This window comes from Ceratotherium simum, chromosome 15 (genome assembly GCF_057802395.1).
Source record: "Ceratotherium simum simum isolate JZ-2026a chromosome 15, ASM5780239v1, whole genome shotgun sequence".
NCBI lineage: Eukaryota > Metazoa > Chordata > Mammalia > Perissodactyla > Rhinocerotidae > Ceratotherium > Ceratotherium simum.
This window is the reverse complement of record NC_141914.1, coordinates 30833945-30853079: the sequence shown is the minus strand read 5'-3', so window position 1 is coordinate 30853079 and position 19135 is coordinate 30833945. Positions and strand designations below refer to the sequence as shown.

The following is a 19135-nucleotide window of genomic DNA, read 5'->3' as shown; positions in this document are numbered from 1 at the left end:
TCAGGCTTGGTCCCTACCCTCAGAGAATGTGCTCTCTAGTTAAAGTGGGGTTGTGTGGGGGTTGGAGGAAGTTGAAACACTACAGGACCATAATCCAAGGTAAAGAGATCTGCATACCACACAAAGAATGGGTATGTAGAGTGTGATGGGTGTGCAGATAAAAGAGATCTGCCGTCTGGCTTGGCAGATCAGGTGGCATTCTAATTGGATCTTGAGAAATGGGTGGGATTTGGATGTGTGAAGATACGAGTAGGAATTATTGACGCTCCAAAAGAGGAAAGAGCATGAGAAACGTATTGGGGTGGGGAAGTAAGTTACTGTACGTTGGGAATAAGTGAGTTACGGAATGCTGGGAATAATAATTTGCTGCATTATTGGGTATAAGAAAGAGAAATGTCTGAGGTGAGGCCTGATGTGGCCAATGCAAAGGGCCTTGAATTCCTTACTAAGCAATGTGTACTTTATTTGGTAGATAATTTAGACTATGAAGGGTTTCTGACGATTGACATGACATGATCAGAGTTGGGCAATAGAATTCATAGAGACCTTGAGAAGCAAAGGTAGAAGAGAGACCTCAACTGGGGAGACCAATTAAGAGGCTCTTATAATCAGGCAGGTGGTGGCAAAGGGCCTGGAGAAGAGGAGGATCTGCATGAGAGACACAGCCAAGAAAGAGTGCAAGGACTTAGGAACTGATTGGAGGAGGGACAGGTAGGACTCTTCATTGCATACCTGTGATTGTGGTTACAAAAGTAAAAGTCCTCGCTTACCCACAAAGCCTTCTTGATATTACACAGAGCCACCATTTTTGGCTTGCAACACAACGTGAACGGTGCCCCTTGAGTTGTGCAGTGCATAATACATGCAACATATGTGAGACCTTTCAGCAGCATAGTCACCCTCATCCACAACTCAAACTCAACAGTTTCCATAGTCGATATGTGTGCAGCCTTTATCACAGGCCAATGCTTCGTCAGATTTCTCACGGAATTGAAACACTAACAAGAGAGAGTCGGGAAGAGACAGCAAGGAAATAGAGCTGGGAAAATCCAGCTGAGTGCTGTTCATTCGACCTACATTCTTTTTCCCAGTGGATTAGCTCATCTGATTACCAGAATCTGGCTGGGTGTGAAGAACATAAAAGACTTTGATTTGAAAGTCAGTGGACTTGGATGTTTAGACTCAGGTCACTCATTTCCTAGGTGTATGATCTTGAACAAGTAGTGCTCTTTCAATTTCAAACCCCTGAAGAGGTACTCTATAGAAAACAAATCAAGCTAGTGGGGTGAGGACAACATTAGATAAAGTGGTCAGGGGAGGCTTCTTGAAAGAAAGGACAAGTGAGCTGAAACCTGAAGGAGAAGGAGTCAGCCAAGAAGGTGGGGAGTTTGGGGGCAGGGAGCATCCAAGGCAGAAAGGATGGCAAATGCAGTCTTCCTGAGGAAGGAACAAGCGTGATGTGTTTGAGAAGGCCGGGCTGGCTCACTCCTAACCCTCTCTCAACGGCTGCAGGGGAGGTGTATTTTGTTGTTGTTATTTGTGTGTTTGTTTAATTTTGAAGGAAGTTATTTTGTTGATAAAGTTTAGAGGGTCATTTTAACAAGTCTAATAGAAACTAGAAGTCAGACAGAATGTTGTGTGGCAGCAGGTTTCAAGCTTTTTAATGCCTAAAAAAGTGAGCATAGTACAAAGCCGAGAACGAACCCAGATGACCCTAAAAAGCTGTACAAAGCAGGGGTTGAGCAAAGTTCAAGCAGAGATAGAAGTTTCTGCTCCTGGAGACTGAAGTCAGGGACTAGAGCTTTATCTGATCACATGAAATAGGCTCACAGGGCTCTCGTTTTATGATTTTACTCTCTTGGCTGTGGGAGTTGACCTTTTCTGTGATTGATGGTCAGGTTCAAGAGAAGGTCTATGAAAACTAAAAACTCTCTCTGGAGGAAATTATACTCATGATGGCAATCCATTTGATAGTGGCCTTGCTTCCTTCTTGTTTTTCAATATGTTGCACGTATTATGCACATTTCAACCAGGAGAAAACAATGTGGAAAAGCGAGAGAGCAGGGAACTCACTGGCAGAGGTCTTGCATCTGAATCCAGCTCCTCCTCCCTCAACTCCTTCCTCAACTCACTGTGTGCCTTGGACAAGTTTGAGCCTTTTGGAGAGTCTGGTTCCTCATCACCAGAAGGAAGATAATAATCCTTTCCCTGCCTTCCTCCTAAGATCATTATAAGACTTAAATGAGAGATCAAATATGAAAGTATTTTGTACACTGTAATGCCATGTGTATGAAGCAGAAAATAATAGCATCTGCAGTATTACAAAACACCTGGAACTTTGTAAAGATGTTTCTTTGATTCAACATTACTGGAGTAGACCACACCATTTTATTAGCCAGAGTGAAAGACTCCACTGCAGAGAGGGAGAGAAAGAGAGAGACATTGATTTTTAGAACAACAGAATTATAGATTTTACTTGCCTCTTTTGTACAGAATAATTTATTATAGCATAAACTAAATACAAGGCTCTAAATAAATAATCACTTTTCCCAGTCATTGCATCTACAAGTGTGTCCATGCACACTTCCGTGAGCACATAAGGACACAGAAGGCACAGACATATTTCCATTCTCATATTTAGTGAGGAGAGCCTGGAGTCAGCGTCCTTCTCTGCAAGTAAGAGCCGTATACCTTGGAGGGAACATACAGGGGACCCTCTCAAATGATTTGGAGCAGGTGACTGTGTCCTTTTCTCCTCCGAGTCCTGGTCAGGAAAGTGTATTGGGTGCAGGTAGCTCTGCCCTTGGGTTTGGGGCACTCTCTCACGTTCTTTTACTCAAAATTTTCAATCACCTCTTTCTAAGAATATACACACATCAGAAGTATTCCCCAGCTGTCAACTTGGCAGTCAGGACCCCTCACTGTGCACCCTCTTTTCTAGGCTCTTCTTCCCATTAGAAGCCACCTTCCAAGGTACAGAGCAGTCAAGTCTGTTTGTCCCCACCGTGGGACCTCACAGGGCCAGAGCCCATCCTCCCAGCCCATCTCCCCACGAGGGTCAGGTTGATATTCTGTGTGGGCAGCAGCAGTAAATGCTTCACTTCACTGCATAAGACTGAGACACTGGGTGTATTGAGCCTAGAAGGGATCTTGCAGGTACCTGAGTTTCATCTGATACTTCACTTCCTTCTCTAATTGGTCTTTGAATATCCACTGGAGTCACCAGAGGTGACACTGGCACCTCCAACATCACAGAGCACACACCTCGTGAAGTCACCAGCCTCTACTTCCGTCAGTGCTGTTAGGATAGCGGTCTTCGTGTCAGCCCGAAGCCATTCCCACCATGCTCTTTATCAGCACAGATAGGAGCCTTCTCTCTCACAGTAACCCTTCAAGCATTTTAATACAGTTCTCACAATTCCCCTGACTTTCTGTATCTCCAGGCTAAGCACCCCTGACCCTGTCACTTCCTGCCTTTAAGATGTAGCTGGTCTCAAGCATAGTCTTCAGAATAAGTCCCTTTTGGAAAAGATTTTAGACTGTTTGGCTGGTGGAGAACCAGAGTTCTCCATCCCTGTTCCCTGCCAGCCGTGCACCAATTGCTGGGGATGGAATCACTTAGGACAAAGACAAGAGCAACTCAGAGTCTCAGAAAGACAAACAGACCCTGTGGGTTTGGGTTTCATTTTGTTTTCAACATACCTCTAGCCCAAGTCTGGCAGGATGCCTGGAATTCATTTGAACAGGAAGGCCTGGCATTAACAAAAGAGTGCCTCCTTCCACCTGGCAAATAAGAAACGCACCCTTTTTTTGACTGTCAGATGACACCAAGCGCCCTGCCCTGCTGGAGCTTTGTAATTAGGTGGTATTTGGAAGCAACAGAAGGTTCCCTCAGAAGATCTGTGTCTGAGGCCTGGTCTGCTCTCCTCACCCTCAATCTCAGTTTTCTCAGCTGTACAGTGGGGATGATAAGCCCTTCCTTGGCTGAGTCCCAGGAGAATTGTGCAACTCAAATAAGCTAGTGGAGGTGACAGCCCTTGGTGCAGGGCTTTTCTAATTAATCGTGCACATTGCTCTTGCTTGTCACTAGGTTGTAGACCATCGCCAATTTGCCCCTGCTCATCACCCTCCACTTTTGAAAGATGAGGAAAACTATAAGTTTTAGAAAAAGACATTCAGAGCTGCCGCATCTCTGCTGAGGTTGACTTTGTAAAAGAAAACATTTCTTTCTATATCAAAAAAGACAATGATTCTGCAGCCTATTTTAATGATTCTTCACTTCGTATTTTAAAGCCAGAAGCAACCATCATGACTGCTCGATGGTACCTCAGCCAGCTACCATCATGGCTGAGAAACCCCATGTTCCCAGAATTATCTAGTTACAGAGCCACCAACCATGCTCAGTAGTTCAGCCAGGGAAAGGAATGATGGCAGATGCTATTGATAAGTAGCAAAGCCAGCCACTTATCATGGGCCAAGACACTCAGCCCTGCCCAGAACACTCACTTGTGACTTGATGTTCATAATGAAGATTTTGCTTTTGCTTTAAAATAGTATTTGTGGATGTTCTCCCAGAATTCAGGGTTGTCTGCTGAGCTAACAGAATCCCGAGTGTTTTCTTTGCTAGATGAATCCAATATAACCAAACTGTAACAGTGATGAAATAAGGAAAATTTTTGTTTTGTGAAAACTGAAGCCTCAAACTTAAGAAATGTGTAGGTTGTGTGAGGACTTACGTGGATGATAGCATATGATGTTGTAGTACAAGACTAACTTTTCTCAAAAATAATAGAGCAGGGGAGTGAAAATTCCTGGAGTCGGGCATGCGAGATGAGAGGTTCTTAAAACAGAGTTTACAGGGTTGGGAGACGCAGAGTTAGCAGACAGAACACTTTGATACGTGCTGCTTTCCTCTCTTTCCCAGGAACACAAGCCAGATCAACTACATAATTTGTGGGGCCCAGTGCAAAATTAAAACATGGAAATCCTTGTTCAAAAATTAAGAATTTCAAGATGGCAGGAGCAGAGCATTAAACCAAGTGTGGGCCTTTCTAAGCATGGGGTCCTGTGTGACTACACAGGTCATCGGCCCACGAAGCCAGCCCTAAATACAGGAGACTGCATTTCTCTGCTTCTTTGCCAAATCCCTGGTTAAGGTGATGTGGGTGATGGAAGAGATATGTGCCATTTTTGGGGTGAGGCAGTGAAGAGCCCTTGTGTGATCTGCAGTCTTCCTTCCCTTATCACAGTAAACATGGAGACCTTGTGTTGAGTCAGTGAAGCCATCAGATTGAAGCAGTCACCACTCCGAGGAGAGCTACTCTAAAGAGTCACCTGGACCAAGAAAGAAGCTCTTAGGTGTTAAGCCACTGAGATATGGGAGTTGCTTGTTATTGCAGCACCAGCTTAGCCTATTATCACTACTACATAGGTGAAGGCCAGAAGGAGAAGGAAATGCTTCAAATCTGAGAAATATGACAAAGGAAAGGAAATCAGACAGTGAAGATTGGTGTGATAGTTCCCTTGCATTCATTTTTCCATCAGTGAAATGAGAATTCAAAAATGATCTTTAACGTGTTACAATTCTATGACTACACATACTGCTACTTTCCCTCAATTCACTTAAAATATATATTATCTAAGAAAAAAGATTGCATATTCTCCTTCTCCTTTAGTCTCCCAATCTCTTGGCCCACTGCCATCCTTGGTCCACTCTTGATTCACTGAACACCTCTAATACTTTCAGCAGCCAAGACGGAAGCACTCTTGGGGCAGTGTTCTGCTCTGTAGAAAGTATTTTGTCAAACAGACTTTAATTTGTCACCATGATTTGATAGGTTTTTGATTCCAAAAACTCCAGCTGATATTGTAAGAGTCTCATTGCTTAAAAAAATCACTGAAATTGGTCCCTTTTGTTGTCATTTCTATATTATATCAACATGTTTATCTCATTGCCTTCAAAGTTGTTCCTCATTGCTCTCAAAGACCGGATTGCTGTAAGACACTTCCCTGCCATACCCCGGGGTGTCAGAGTAGGAGGTTTGGTTTATCGGGGGCCAAGTGGGGTCATTTGCCAAAGCCCTCTGCCATACCCGATACTGGTTTTTTGATTGATAGCCAAAACACCTTTTGATTATTATCCACAGCGCTCGGTTTTCAATAATGGCTTCCTGCAAAATAAAAGAGTTACTGTTTACAATCAGAGGTTAAGTGTTTCCAGGCTACAGCTCTCCATAGACCACAACGAGGCACTACTGCATCGTCTACTTAGATCTAGCTTGACAAAGAACTTGAGCCCCGGACAAACAAATCCAAGGTGGTTTCACGGCCTCTCAAACTTTCGCTCTTAAAGAACTCTTCTGGGAGAAGAGAGAAGTACATAGTTTCAAGAATCTGGAAACATAGCTTGAAGTAGTCAGCCTCAAGGATGAAATTTATTCTGAATCTTATATATAAATTAAATTTAAAAGCATTCAAATTCTGCAGTCCACTCCATACCACATCCATATTTAATTTAATGAAAAAAGACATTTAAAATTACTTACCACCAAATGGAATTGACCCTATAGAAAGATGTGTCACACGTACTATGTGGGTTTGGTATACCCTGGCACATCACTGCATAGTCATGAATACAGGTCGATAAAATTGAAATATGGGCCACAGTCTTGGAGTTGGACAGATCTGGATTAGAGTCCCAGCTCTCACACCTACTATGGGCAAATTAATTACCCTATCTGAGCCTCAGTGATTAGAAATAATAATTCCTCCCTCTTGTGTTTGTCATACGGATTATATAACTCTCCTCACAACACAGGGCTGGCATAGCTCAGAATATGAGCCGCCCTTCGCCGCCTTTCTGAGCTATTCATTTAACAAACGCTATGCACTGTGGCCAGGTAAACATATGTCTCTAACCTTCACCCACAAATATTTCATTGCAATACATTTTTTAAGATTACAAAAGATGTCTCTTTGGAAACTCTTTGGACTGCCATTTTATTTCATGATTTAGGCTGAGCCTTGAATCGAGCCCAGGTTATAATTTACAATCCACAATGAATGAAAGGTTATCATGTTAATTTTTCCATTTTTATTATATTTGGTCACAGAGGTTAATCATCTTAGAAGTTATCATGAAAGAAACAAAGAGAAAAATATGACAAGCCAAGCTGTCCCACAGAATTAGAACTGGTTTTGTTGTCTATCAGTGGTATCTTTGCTAAACCGTAAGGGTTAATTCTGTAGGATTCTAAAGGGAACTTTGCCAGAGATAGTGGTTTTCCTAAAATTCACCTCTCTTTGACATTTGAGCCCCATTGCTTGCGGAAATGATAAAGAACAGCTAGTCTAAGTCTTCCTCTAAAAACTGATCATCTGCTGGCAGGCTGTTAAAAACCCAAACAGCCATCTCATCAGCATCTTGCGAACCTCAGGGGTCCCCTGCCAGACCTGTTATTCCACTTTCCCACAGCAAGGATTTTTGTCCTTCTTAATGAACTAGAGAAGAGTAGTTTTCCTCAGAGCTAGGATAAGGCAGGATCATTGGTATCCAATTAAAGGCTTTAAGATCTAACTTACCCCCAGGAAATCTTAGCAGGCTTTAGACAAAACAAATGAAACAAAACACACACACATGCACGCACACATACAAAAGAACTTTAGTGCTCTATGCCTTGCCTTGAGTTCTTTTACAATTTTTTTACAATTCTAGATGTATGATGGCCTGTATCACTTTGCTGCTCTGGAAAGGGGAACAGAAGCTCTGAGAGATGATCTGTCCTGTCACTCTACATTGTAAATTAAATGCAGAGCTAGAAACAAAAGGAAAGGCTTGATGAGATACCATTTCTTAAAAAAAAAAAAAATTTCACCACATGAGCTCTTCTGACTGGCTACTCAAATAATTCATGCATATATACGTGCGTACATATATATACAAACTCAAAAGAGCGGGCAGCCCCTCTGCCTGTTAGTCAGAGGTTAGTTAGATCACGAGACTCAGCAAAGAAAGGATAAGGTCTCACTGAAAACTGTTTGTTTTCTGGGCTGTTCTAAGATCAGGGCTACAGCTAGGGTTAGGTTTAGACCTCTCAGCAGAGCAGACAATATTCAGGACTGTGCAGAAGGAGGCCAGCCATCCTCCATGCTTGTCTCCTCAAAACCTTTCTGGACCATCTCTGCTCCAGGCTGGCCAGGTAGTATGGGTCAGCACAGCCCATAGCAGGAACCCTTAGTGTCTTGTGACAGACATACATAGAGCCTCCTGAGGAAAAGATCTTGCTGCATCCACAATGAAGTAGGTAGTCTTTACCTACTCTGCTAGGCTTACCTCATGAGGCAGGAAACCTTAGTGTCCTTAATTCTCCATTACAACTGCCTTCACCAACATCTCAAATGACTCAGGTTTGTCCCTAAGTACCTTGACAGCAGAGAAAGGGCTAACTGCAAGGAGGATCCTGGGGTGGGAGCTTGAACCCCACAATGTCATTTCTCAGAAGCTGCTGGGAACCTACACTAAACATCTATGTGTGTGTCTCTATTTCTCATTCAACATGAGAAACAAAGGAGAAACTTATCTTTCATGAGTATCAGATTACCCTCTCCATCTGCTGGGGGTGAGCAGGGTCACTTCTTACATTTGATAATTGAATAAACCTTTACGCAGCTAATATCAGAATAAAGCAGGGTTTTAGGTGCCATAGTTACTGAGATGAGTTCTTGCCAGCGTAGTTTAATGGCAGGTGAGTGAAAAAAATTGATACACAAGTAACTATAGCCCTTGTCCACTGGCTTCCTGTAGATTGTGAACTCTACTCCTATGTCATTATTATCGTTAGGGCATCATGCCCTAGGACACAGCACATGATCAACAAATGTTTGTGGAAAGAGTAAATGAATAAATGGATGCCTGAATGATTGATAGATACAAAATAAGAAATGGTAAGTTCCACAAGAGATAATATAATAATAACAGTTTATATTTACTAAACACTTACTATATGCTTTTCACTGTTCACATTTCATGCTCACACAGTAACCCTATGAGGTAAGGTACCATTATTATCATCATTTTATAGATGATGAACAAAGACACAGAAAAGTGGAAGAACTTGCCCAAAGTCAGACAACAAGAAAGGTTGGAGCCAGGATTCAAAGCAAGATAGACGACTCTGAATCTTTTGCTCTTAACTGCAAATATACTGACAGCAGAACGGCTTCCTGCTAGGGAATTATGGCAGACTTTGTTGCTTGATTACCCTACAGCCCATTCCTCCTAACTCTCCCTTGCCTGCCTAAAAGGAAAAAAGTCATAAATAATCTAAGCCAACTTATCTAACTTTTTGGCATAGATCCACTTTCCCAGAATCCTTTTCTACTCAAGATGACAATGAACAGTTCCAACTAAGAAGGCATAACAGGAAGTCAGCTGGTGGGCTGCGGGAAATTTTTTTGTTTTCTAATAAAAGGTTCATACTTGAGGGAAAAGCTTGCTGGTGCCTCTCCTTCCATTTTTTTTCCTGCACTCAAAACAGACATAATGCCCAGCTATGTGGAAGCTATCTGGGCACCACAGACAATTAGTACAATCATGAAAGGCCAACATCTAAGGATGATGAGACAGAAAAGTAAAAGAATGGGATCTCCAAAGACGCTACTGAGTTGCTAAACTAGCCCTAAAGCCACTTACCTCCAATCTTCTTAATAAGTGAGTCAATAAATATCTCTATTGTTTAAGCCACTGTTAGTTGAGTTTTGTTATTTGCCTAACTGATCCAAGCATCAGGAAAGATTCGTGGAGAGGATAGTACCAAAGCTGTGCCATAGAGGATGAGATAGCATTTCAACACGCAGAAATGAGGAAAGATGTACTAGACAGAGGAAATAATGTCATCATGGACAGAGACAAGATATATCCATAAGATTATCCCTTAAAGGGCAAGGACCATTTTTCTGCAAATCAGTATGACAGCCATGACGATGCTCTTTTATTTGTGATACCGGCTCAACACAAGGTTGACATGAGGGAAGCCATATTGTAGAAAAGAAGCCCTATTGTAACTTTGAATGACTTCTGACAAACTAACCCAGCTGGATATGCACTCTCCAGTAAATCTAACTGCTTTGTAGATTTTAAGACCCCTGCTTGTGCATGTACCTCCCAGCTGTGATAAGATGATTACTTTGTTCTTTTGAGCTCCTTAGGAATGTGCTGACCCCTGAACAGAGAGTCTGTGCTGATAGCCATCATCAATGAAAACTGAAAGATCTGGTGTGGCACTCCCAGCCTGTAACACCAGAAGGTCAACACTCTCAACCCCCTCCCCTATAACCCAATGGCCTATATAACTGCTGTAAGATTCTGTGTCCCCTTAAGATGATTCTTTGAGACATCAGTCAGCCCTCTGTCCCCTTGCTAGCAAGCTGTAATAAACTGCCCTTTCTTTTCCACCATCTTGCCTCTTGACAATTGGCTTTGTCTCAAGGCAAGCAGATTGTGGCCTTTCTGCAGTAACATTAATTTGTTGGCTTTGGAGACCATATGGTTTACCACAGTGCTTCTCAGTGTGGTCCCTGAGCCAACATCAGGATCACCTGGCAACCTGTCAGAAACAAAAACTTGTGCCTACTCCAGACCCATTGAATCAGAAATGCTGGGAGCGGGGCTGGACAATCTATGTTTTAACACACCCTCCAGGCAATTCTGATGCCCACTCAAGTTTGAGAAGCCCTGGTTTAGCATATGGAGAGAAGCTCCAGTACCCTAATTCTGTGTCCTGTTCTGCTACCAGCTCCTGTGCCGCCGTTAGCCCACTTACTAAGGAAAGATCATTGAATACCTGCCTACAAAATACTGCAGAGAAGCCAGGCTCCAGGTGCTCTCAGCCCACCATGAATCCCCCCTCACTGGAACAAGTCCGGGCTTGTAACTAGGAGCAGGAATGGGGATCCACGGAATCCTGCAGCTCACCTCTCCTTCAGAATGGGTGCCTTTTCCACGACACCCCCTGCCCAACAGGGGGCTTTGAAGAATGGAGATTGTGTCTAACAGTGTTGGAGAGGAGAGAGTGAACCAGGTAGCGAAAGAAAGGGGGAGCACAAGTTCATTTTACTGAGGAAATGGAGCAAATGGGAGCTGAAGAATAAAAGCTGGAAAAAGCTCAGTAGGAATCTCATTTTCCATTTATAAAGTAAAAGTGATAAAGTTGTTAAGTGGAAGAAGCCAGACACAAAGGCCACATATTGTATGTTCCCTTTATATGAAATGTCCAGAATAGGCAAATCCATAGAGACAGAAAGTAGATTAGTGGCTGCCACGGGGTAGAGGAGGGGGAAGGGGAATGATGAGTGACTGCTAATGGGTAGAGGATTTCTTTTGGGGTGATTAGAATGTTCTGGAATTAATGATAGTGGTTGCACAACTCAGTGAATATACTAAAAACCACTGAATTGTACATTTTAAAAATGTGAATTTTGTAGTACGTGAATCATATCTCAATTTCAAAAAATGAATTGAGTTGGGTCTCTATTTGTGAATTTTAGAAATGAATAGGACCTTAGAGATCATAATCCATTCTCCCCATCTCCACCTCACAGGTGGGAAAAGTAATGCCTTGTTCGTAACTCACCCGAGAAAATCACCATTGCTCATGTTGCCAAGGAAGGGAGCCCCTTGCACTGTTGAGCTGTTCCTATTTCAGACTCCCAAAGAATGCCCCTGCCCAGTGATCACCAGCCTGAGGACACTCACCTCCACAACAAAGGACACAATGAAATTGGAGCCGAGCATAATGACAATGTAGACCCTCCACAGGACAGGAGTGCAGAGCAGCTGGTGGAAGATGAAGAAGCAAAGTTAGTCCGAAGACAAATATATGCTGGAAAATGTTCACATGTTCACAGCGTATATTTTCATAGGTTATAAATCACTTATGTAATAGACATATGCATATATACATATACATATTCCATATACACATATTACTTATATACATGTTACATATATACCTATTATGTATGCACATATACATATATACATTTTATATATATATATCTCTATGCATGTATGAAACTGCGTGATTCCAATGATTTGGGAACTATGACTATTGCTTTTTTTCTTTTATCTTTCTTTCTTCTTCTTTGTTTTTTTTAGTTCCTCTGTAATTTCTAAACGTCCTAAAATAAATTTGGTCACTTTACAATAAAAAATAATAATAAAGGGTTTCTTGTATGTTTGCGTTGTTTTATTTTTAGGAGGGAATACGGGAATGTGGCTCTGCTCCCAGGAGGCTCTGAGGTTACATGTGTCAAACGTCCACATGGGCAGCATTGTCCTCTTCTCTCTGGTGCTGTATCTCTCCTCAGCTCAGCCCTGCTTTTGAACCCAGGGTGTGGGGTAGGGGGGCCAGGACTGTGAGTACAGCTGCACGGGCTGTGCCATCACAAGGCTGCTCACCAACCAAGCAAGTGGGGCTGCAATCAAGTTGTCACTACTGTCTCTGCCCCTACTTTCTGTCTTCCCCAGCCCCTTTCCAGGCACATGATATATATGATACATATGGATGTTGAATGGATAGATGAATGAATGAATGAATGAAATGAAGCCAAGTGCACTCCATTGTACCTGGCACTGCCTTATACACTGGGGGGGGAGTAAAAAACTGGTACAACTCTATGGAAGGCAATGCTATTAAAATTAAAAGTTCAAATTCACTTCTAGGAATTTATCTTAGAGGTATACTTGTACATGGCTGAAATGATATATGTACAAGGTTATTTTACTTTAGCTTTGTTTGTAATAGTAAAAGATTGGAAACAAAATAAATGTCTATCAATAAGAGACTACATATAAATCATGGTGCGTATATATAATGAAATACAATATTAACATAGAAAAAGAATGAGGAAGCTTTATGTATTGATATGGAACAGTTACAATAATATACTGTCATGTGAAAGAACACGTGAAGGACTGTGTGTGTGGTTGTGGCAGCCATGAAAATGCTCCACTCAGGTCTCCTGCTGCTGGGAGGACAAATGGCAGATGCTCCAACTGCTACACTCAGAACGGACCACCACGTTCACACTAAGGCCACATTTCCCGTGGGCTGCCCATAGCTAGTAACTGTGAGTGAGGCTTCTCACCACACTCATTCTTGCAAGACACTGGACACCTCTGATGGGCGACTTTGGCTTAACTTCCTTAGAGCTGCCCTGCAGTTTAAACTCTACTCATCTAGCCCTCCGTCCTTCCCTCTCTTCTTGACAGGGGTCAGACCCACGTTATAGCCTGGTGCCCTCCCCACCTCCTCTGGCTTTCTAATCTTTTTTCCCTGACAGGCAATTGCTCCAATAACTTTCTATTTTTTTTTTGTTTTGTGAGGAAGATCAGCCCTGAGCTAACATCCGTGCTAATCCTCCTCTTTTTGCTGAGGAAGACCGGCTCTGAGCTAACATCTATTGCCAATCCTCCGCCTTTTTTTTCCCCCCAAAGCCCCAGTAGATAGTTGTGTGTCACAGCTGCATATCCTTCTAGTGGCTGTATGTGGGACGCGGCCTCAGCATGGCCAGAGAAGCAGCGCGTCTGTGCGCGCCCAGGATCCGAACCCGGGCCGCCAGTAGTGGAGCGCGCGCACTTAACCGCTAAGCCACGGGGCCGGCCCGCCAATAACTTTCTTACACGTCTCATCTCACCTTGACATCTCCATCTCAGAAGACATGGACAAATGTAGTAATTTGCTACTATTTATGTAAAAATGTGGCAGAATATACATATAAGAAATATATGTATATTTGTGTACATATATATAAAATATGTCTGAAAGTATGTAAAATAAGATGAGTCATTGGTTGCCTCCAGAGACAGGAAGCGGAGCTGAAGAACAAGGATGAGAGGGAGACTTTCACTATATACCTTTTCTACCTTTTGAATTTTAAACCATGTGAGTGTATTCTCTATTAAAGAAAATCATGCTTTTTTAAAAATGAGCAATAACTAGGTTGTAAAACAGCATGATTACATTTAAAATAAAATGAACTTCATAAATCAGTCAATGCACATTTATAATATCTGAATTTTCAAAGATGCAAAGATATAGTGAATAATGTTATAATTTTCCTTACCTGCATATTCACAATTTTCTAAAATGTGCCCATAATTTTATGTAATAAGAAGAAAAATAATTATTTTTAGGGTGAGCAATACTTCTTTGCAGAATCTTTGCAGTCCTGCAGGCAATGACTCCACACAGGTTCCATGCCAACCAAATACTTTCCCTATTTTGTTACACCAGACGACCCAGCCTCTCTGTAAGAGTCTTCACTATTGGAGTGTGACTAAACCCAACATGCCTTAACCTTATCTTCTGCAGGATTAAAAATTTAATCCACTTAGAAGATTAGTGGGCAAAGACTATTTATCTTCATGAGTATTTAATCTAATTCCTGAAGACACTTAACAACAATGGCAATTGCACTGTTAACCACAGTAATACAATTATAAAAATAAAAACCAAAGGTAGACACTAGTTCATATGTCAAATGTTTAGGTGGATTCATGAAGGTATTGCTGGTTTGGAAGGCACTGTGTGCTCCAAGGTTTGTCTACAATGATAGACAATGACCAGTCAACCATTCATTGCCATTACGTGCCATTCACTACGCAGGGCACTAGTAATACAAGAATGAGTAAGATAGGATCTTGGCCCTCATGAAACTTATCTTTGAGATGGAGACGCAAGCAGTTCCTTTCATCATCTCTTCTGTGTTCTATGTATCGGTCTAAAGGACATTTAGTCATGATTAACTTCTAATTCAAAGGTAGGATAGGTTAAAGGAATCAAAATATGTTTTCCCCTGCTCGAATATAAAAAATTTCTGTCTCTTATAGAGTTTCAAACTTGTCTCAAAATCTAAGAGAGTTCATGAGGTAGGGTATGGCTCTTTGAAAGTAAGTTTTGCTGACATTAAGTATGAACATACAGAAAAACACATTTTTAAAGAGGTAAAAAAAAGAGATGTAAATACAGATTCGAGAATTAACTGAGAAAGTTTTATAGGCAGAACTGTTTTAAACAGCTTCAAAACAGAAGCATTTAGGGGAAAATTCTCTCACATTTGAAAGAGAATATGTATAAATAGCTTTTCCAGTCTCACAGGGATCTTTTAAAGAAAAATGTTCAATTATCTGAAATAAACTTGAATTCAAGACTAGATAGAATTTTATTTGCTGCCCAGCTTAAATAAAAAATATGAATAAATTCAGCATTCTTTTTAACTCCACCATCCCCAAAGAGTAATCAGTGTCAAGAATCCACGTCAATTGCAATTGCGACCTGCTTTTTTATATAACTGTAAACCATCATCATCTCCTAGAGATAAGACTTACATCCAGACGCCTATATAATTCTGGAATATCAGCAAATAGAATGAATAGACACACACCCAGCTGTATGACCAGCACAAGGACAAATATATCTGAGGAAATAAGAACACAACTATCATTTTGAGAAATCAGAATATCACATCTCTTGATAGACATATTCTAGATTAACACTGACTAAATTTACTTGATTTCCACATCCAAACACAGCATAATAGGTAGAAAATACTCATTTCTATGCAATGAGTCTCACCACCACAATTTCTATGCATGTCCTTGAGGCAAGTGGAAATTTTCACATGCATGTTATAAGTTTCAATTAATAAAAGTGGGAAATATATATAGGGTAACATTGACAAAATACATTTCCAATAAATGTCTTGAAGACATCCAAGTATCTGAATCTCTTTAATGCAAATCGTCTGCTCAAATCCTTTTCTGGAAAGAAGGAGGGTTGTAAATAAACAAATGTTTACATTGAAATCATGTAGAGGTCAGCGTTCATCTGCTTTCTCATTCCAAGAAGAAGGGCAAAATAAATGTCTCTGAACAAACAAGTTTTCTGAGGATATTGATTCTTCAACTTGTGCTTCTAAATTTCCCCAGTTAGAGGGGTAGTGATGATATACACATAAACGTCCCAAAGGCTAACTCGGTAACCTATTTCTCCTAACACACATTCCCACCCCCAGCCTAGAATGTTAAGGAGGTGGCAGGTACTTTGGCCAAGAGCCTCCACACTCATCTATGGTCAGGTTCCTCCAGGCTGGACCCGCTCCCAGTCTGCAAACTACACAATGCCGCCCTGACCATTGTCTTCATGGCAGGAGAAGACAGTGTTCCAGCTGAGTGCTACGACCCTTCTCTCCACCTCCTCCTGGATGAATTCTGACAAGTACTGACAAGGAGAGAAATAAATGAGTCTTCCCAATTTGGAGTGATCCCATAAAAAGACACCTAGAGACAAACTTCTGGTGAAGGGAAGAGGTGGAGAAAGAATCCTTAGTACTTAGTGCAGCTTTAAGGAAAGGAGCAGAGGATCAAGAGAATGAGGCTGTACAATGTGTTTTACAGAGCCCTGGATGGGAAGTCAGGACACCCTAGATAAGCATCAACTCTTCAGCTGCTCCCTGAGTGACCCGGGTGTATCTGTCCTCCTCTCTGATGACCTCTCACCTCTGATCTGGTGCAGTTCTACTCACAGTTTGTATAGGTTGGCTGCCTAAATGGTTTTCCTTTAGAGAAGATAAGAGCCACAATAATACAGTTGATTGTTCCCAAGAACCATATAGTAGTGTTCTCAAAACTTGTGAAGTCACTATTACTTCCATTTCTTCCTGGAGCAGCTGGAGAAATGGTTAACTTTGAGATGCTTTCATTTTGCACTGTGCAGGCACTAAAAAGAAAACCAAAGAAGCTAATGAAGAAAGATGATAGGTCCTTATGGAGCATTTGTATCTACAAGGCCCCATGCTCTCGATGCTTCTATAATTGCCTACACTTTGGGAAAGAATATACTGAAAAATAAGGAGAAAGAAACCAACACAGATAGATCTCTATTTTGGAGAGAAAGAGAGAGATTCAATACTTATTTACTCAATAAACTGGGCAAAAATCATGTGTATTAAGGCTATGTGGGAGAGAAAGAGATGAGTAAGCTACGATTCTTCCCTCTGGTGGCTTAAGATCTCTGAATATTTATAAGTAGGGTGATCATATAATTTATCATCCAACAAGAACAGATTCGAATGTGAAAGAAAAAGACATTAATAATTTCATTGGGATATCAGGCTTAAACTGGAACTGCCCAGGCAAACTATAATGCAGGGTCACCCTGGATATAAAAGATGGTCATAGATTATTATCATATAAGACAGGCAAAGATAAGTGCCAATGAAATGATACCATCAAACTGTGCCACAGAGAAGAGAAGATCACTGGAAAATTATCCAAAGGACTTAAGGAAGCCAAAAACTTTGGAAGAATGAAGACCCATTTGCCTCCCATCATATGGGCCAGATGACATTTGATAGAAATTAGAATATGAGAAGCTAAAATCGAGGCTGTGATCATACCTGTGTGTCTTCATGGAATACCAAGGCTGCCTCTGAACCAGAATGAAGCCCACAATATGCATGGCCAGGCTGAGAAGAATGTTGAGAATCACAGAGAGCAGTAGAGGTGGGGAGATCAGCCGTCCTGCAGGTCTGAAAGGCACCAGCTTGGGGTAGGCACCATTCAAATTCACTACAAAATAAATACAAGTTTTATGTTTATGAGAACAGGAAAATGTATTCTTCATCAGAAGGATGGTGTTACTTCTCATGATCACACATCTAAGGAAATTGACAAATTGAAGTGCATCACAAACTGAGGGAACAAAACTATGAATGGATTCAAACTCAAGTCATATGAGGAATTCTTAAGAAAGTGGATGTAAGACAACACACACTCAAATAAACAATCTAACAATGCACCTGAAGGAACTGGAAAAAGAAGAACAAACAAAGCCCAAAATCAGTAGAAGAAGGGAAATCAGAAAAATCAGAGCAGAAATAAATGAAATAGAGACCAAAAAAACAATAGAAAAAATTAATAAAACCAAGAGCAGGTTCTTTGAAAAGATCAACAAAATTGACAAACCTTTAGCTAGACTCACCAAGAAAAAAAGAGAGAAGGCACAAATAAGTAAAATCAGAAATGAAAGAGGAGAGGTTACAACAGACACCTCAGAAATACAAAAGATTATAAGAGAATACTATAAAAAGCTATATGCCAACCAATTCGACAATCTGGAAGAAATGGATAAATTCTTAGAATCATACAACCTTCCAAAACTGGATCAAGAAGAAGTAGAGAATTTGAATAGACCAATCACCAGTAAGGAGATCGAAACAGTAATCACAAACCTCCCCAAAAATAAAAGTCCAGGACCAGACGGCTTCCCTGGTGAATTCTACCAAACATTCAAAGAAGACTTAATACCTATCCTTCTCAAACTCTTCCAAAAATTGAGGAGGGGGGGAAGCCCCCCAACTCATTCTACAAAGGTGACATTACCCTGGTACCAAAACCAGACAAGGACAACACAAAAAAAGAAAATTACAGGCCAATATCACTGATGAACATTGATGCAAAAATCCTCAATAAAATACTAGCAAATCGCATACAACAATACGTTAAAAGATTATACACCATGATCAAGTGGGATTTATTCCAGGGATGCAGGGATGGTTTAACATTCGCAAATCAATCAACGTAATACACCACATTAATAAAATGAAGAATAAAAATCACATGATCATCTCAATAGATGCAGAGAAAGCATTTGACAAGATACAGCATCCATTTATGATAAAAACTCTGAATAAAATGGGTATAGAAGGAAAGTACCTCAACATAATAAAGACCATATATGAGAAACCCACAGCTAATATCATCCTCAATGGTGAAAAACTGAAAGCCATCCCTCTAAGAACAGGAACCAGACAAGGATGCCCACTGTCACCACTCCTATTTAACATAGTACTGGAAGTCCTAGCCAGAGCAATCAGGCAAGAGAAAGAAATAAAAGGGATCCAAATTGGAAAGGAAGAAGTGAAACTGTCACTATTTGCAGATGACATGATTTTATATATAGAAAACCCCAAAGAATCCACCAGAAAACTTTTAGAAGTAATAAATGAGTATGGTAAAGTTGCAGGATACAAAATCAACATACAAAAATCAGTTGCATTTCTGTACACTAACAAC

At 41.0% G+C, this 19135-nt stretch overlaps 1 protein-coding gene across 2 annotated transcripts in view; it reads right to left on the bottom strand.

Annotated features, from left to right (window-relative positions):
* Positions 1-5957: 5957 nt before the first annotated feature.
* Positions 5958-19135, bottom strand: part of ATP13A4 (ATPase 13A4) — a 120039-nt gene continuing 106861 nt past the window's right edge. For both annotated transcript variants that reach the window (XM_004424564.3, XM_087439432.1), the window contains exons 26-30: positions 17458-17629; positions 16585-16778; positions 15389-15477; positions 11753-11833; positions 5958-6170 (exon numbers count right to left, since the gene is read on the bottom strand). In XM_004424564.3, coding sequence (XP_004424621.1) covers positions 5958-6170; positions 11753-11833; positions 15389-15477; positions 16585-16778; positions 17458-17629 — 749 coding nt within the window. The remainder of the gene's footprint in view (positions 6171-11752; positions 11834-15388; positions 15478-16584; positions 16779-17457; positions 17630-19135) is intronic.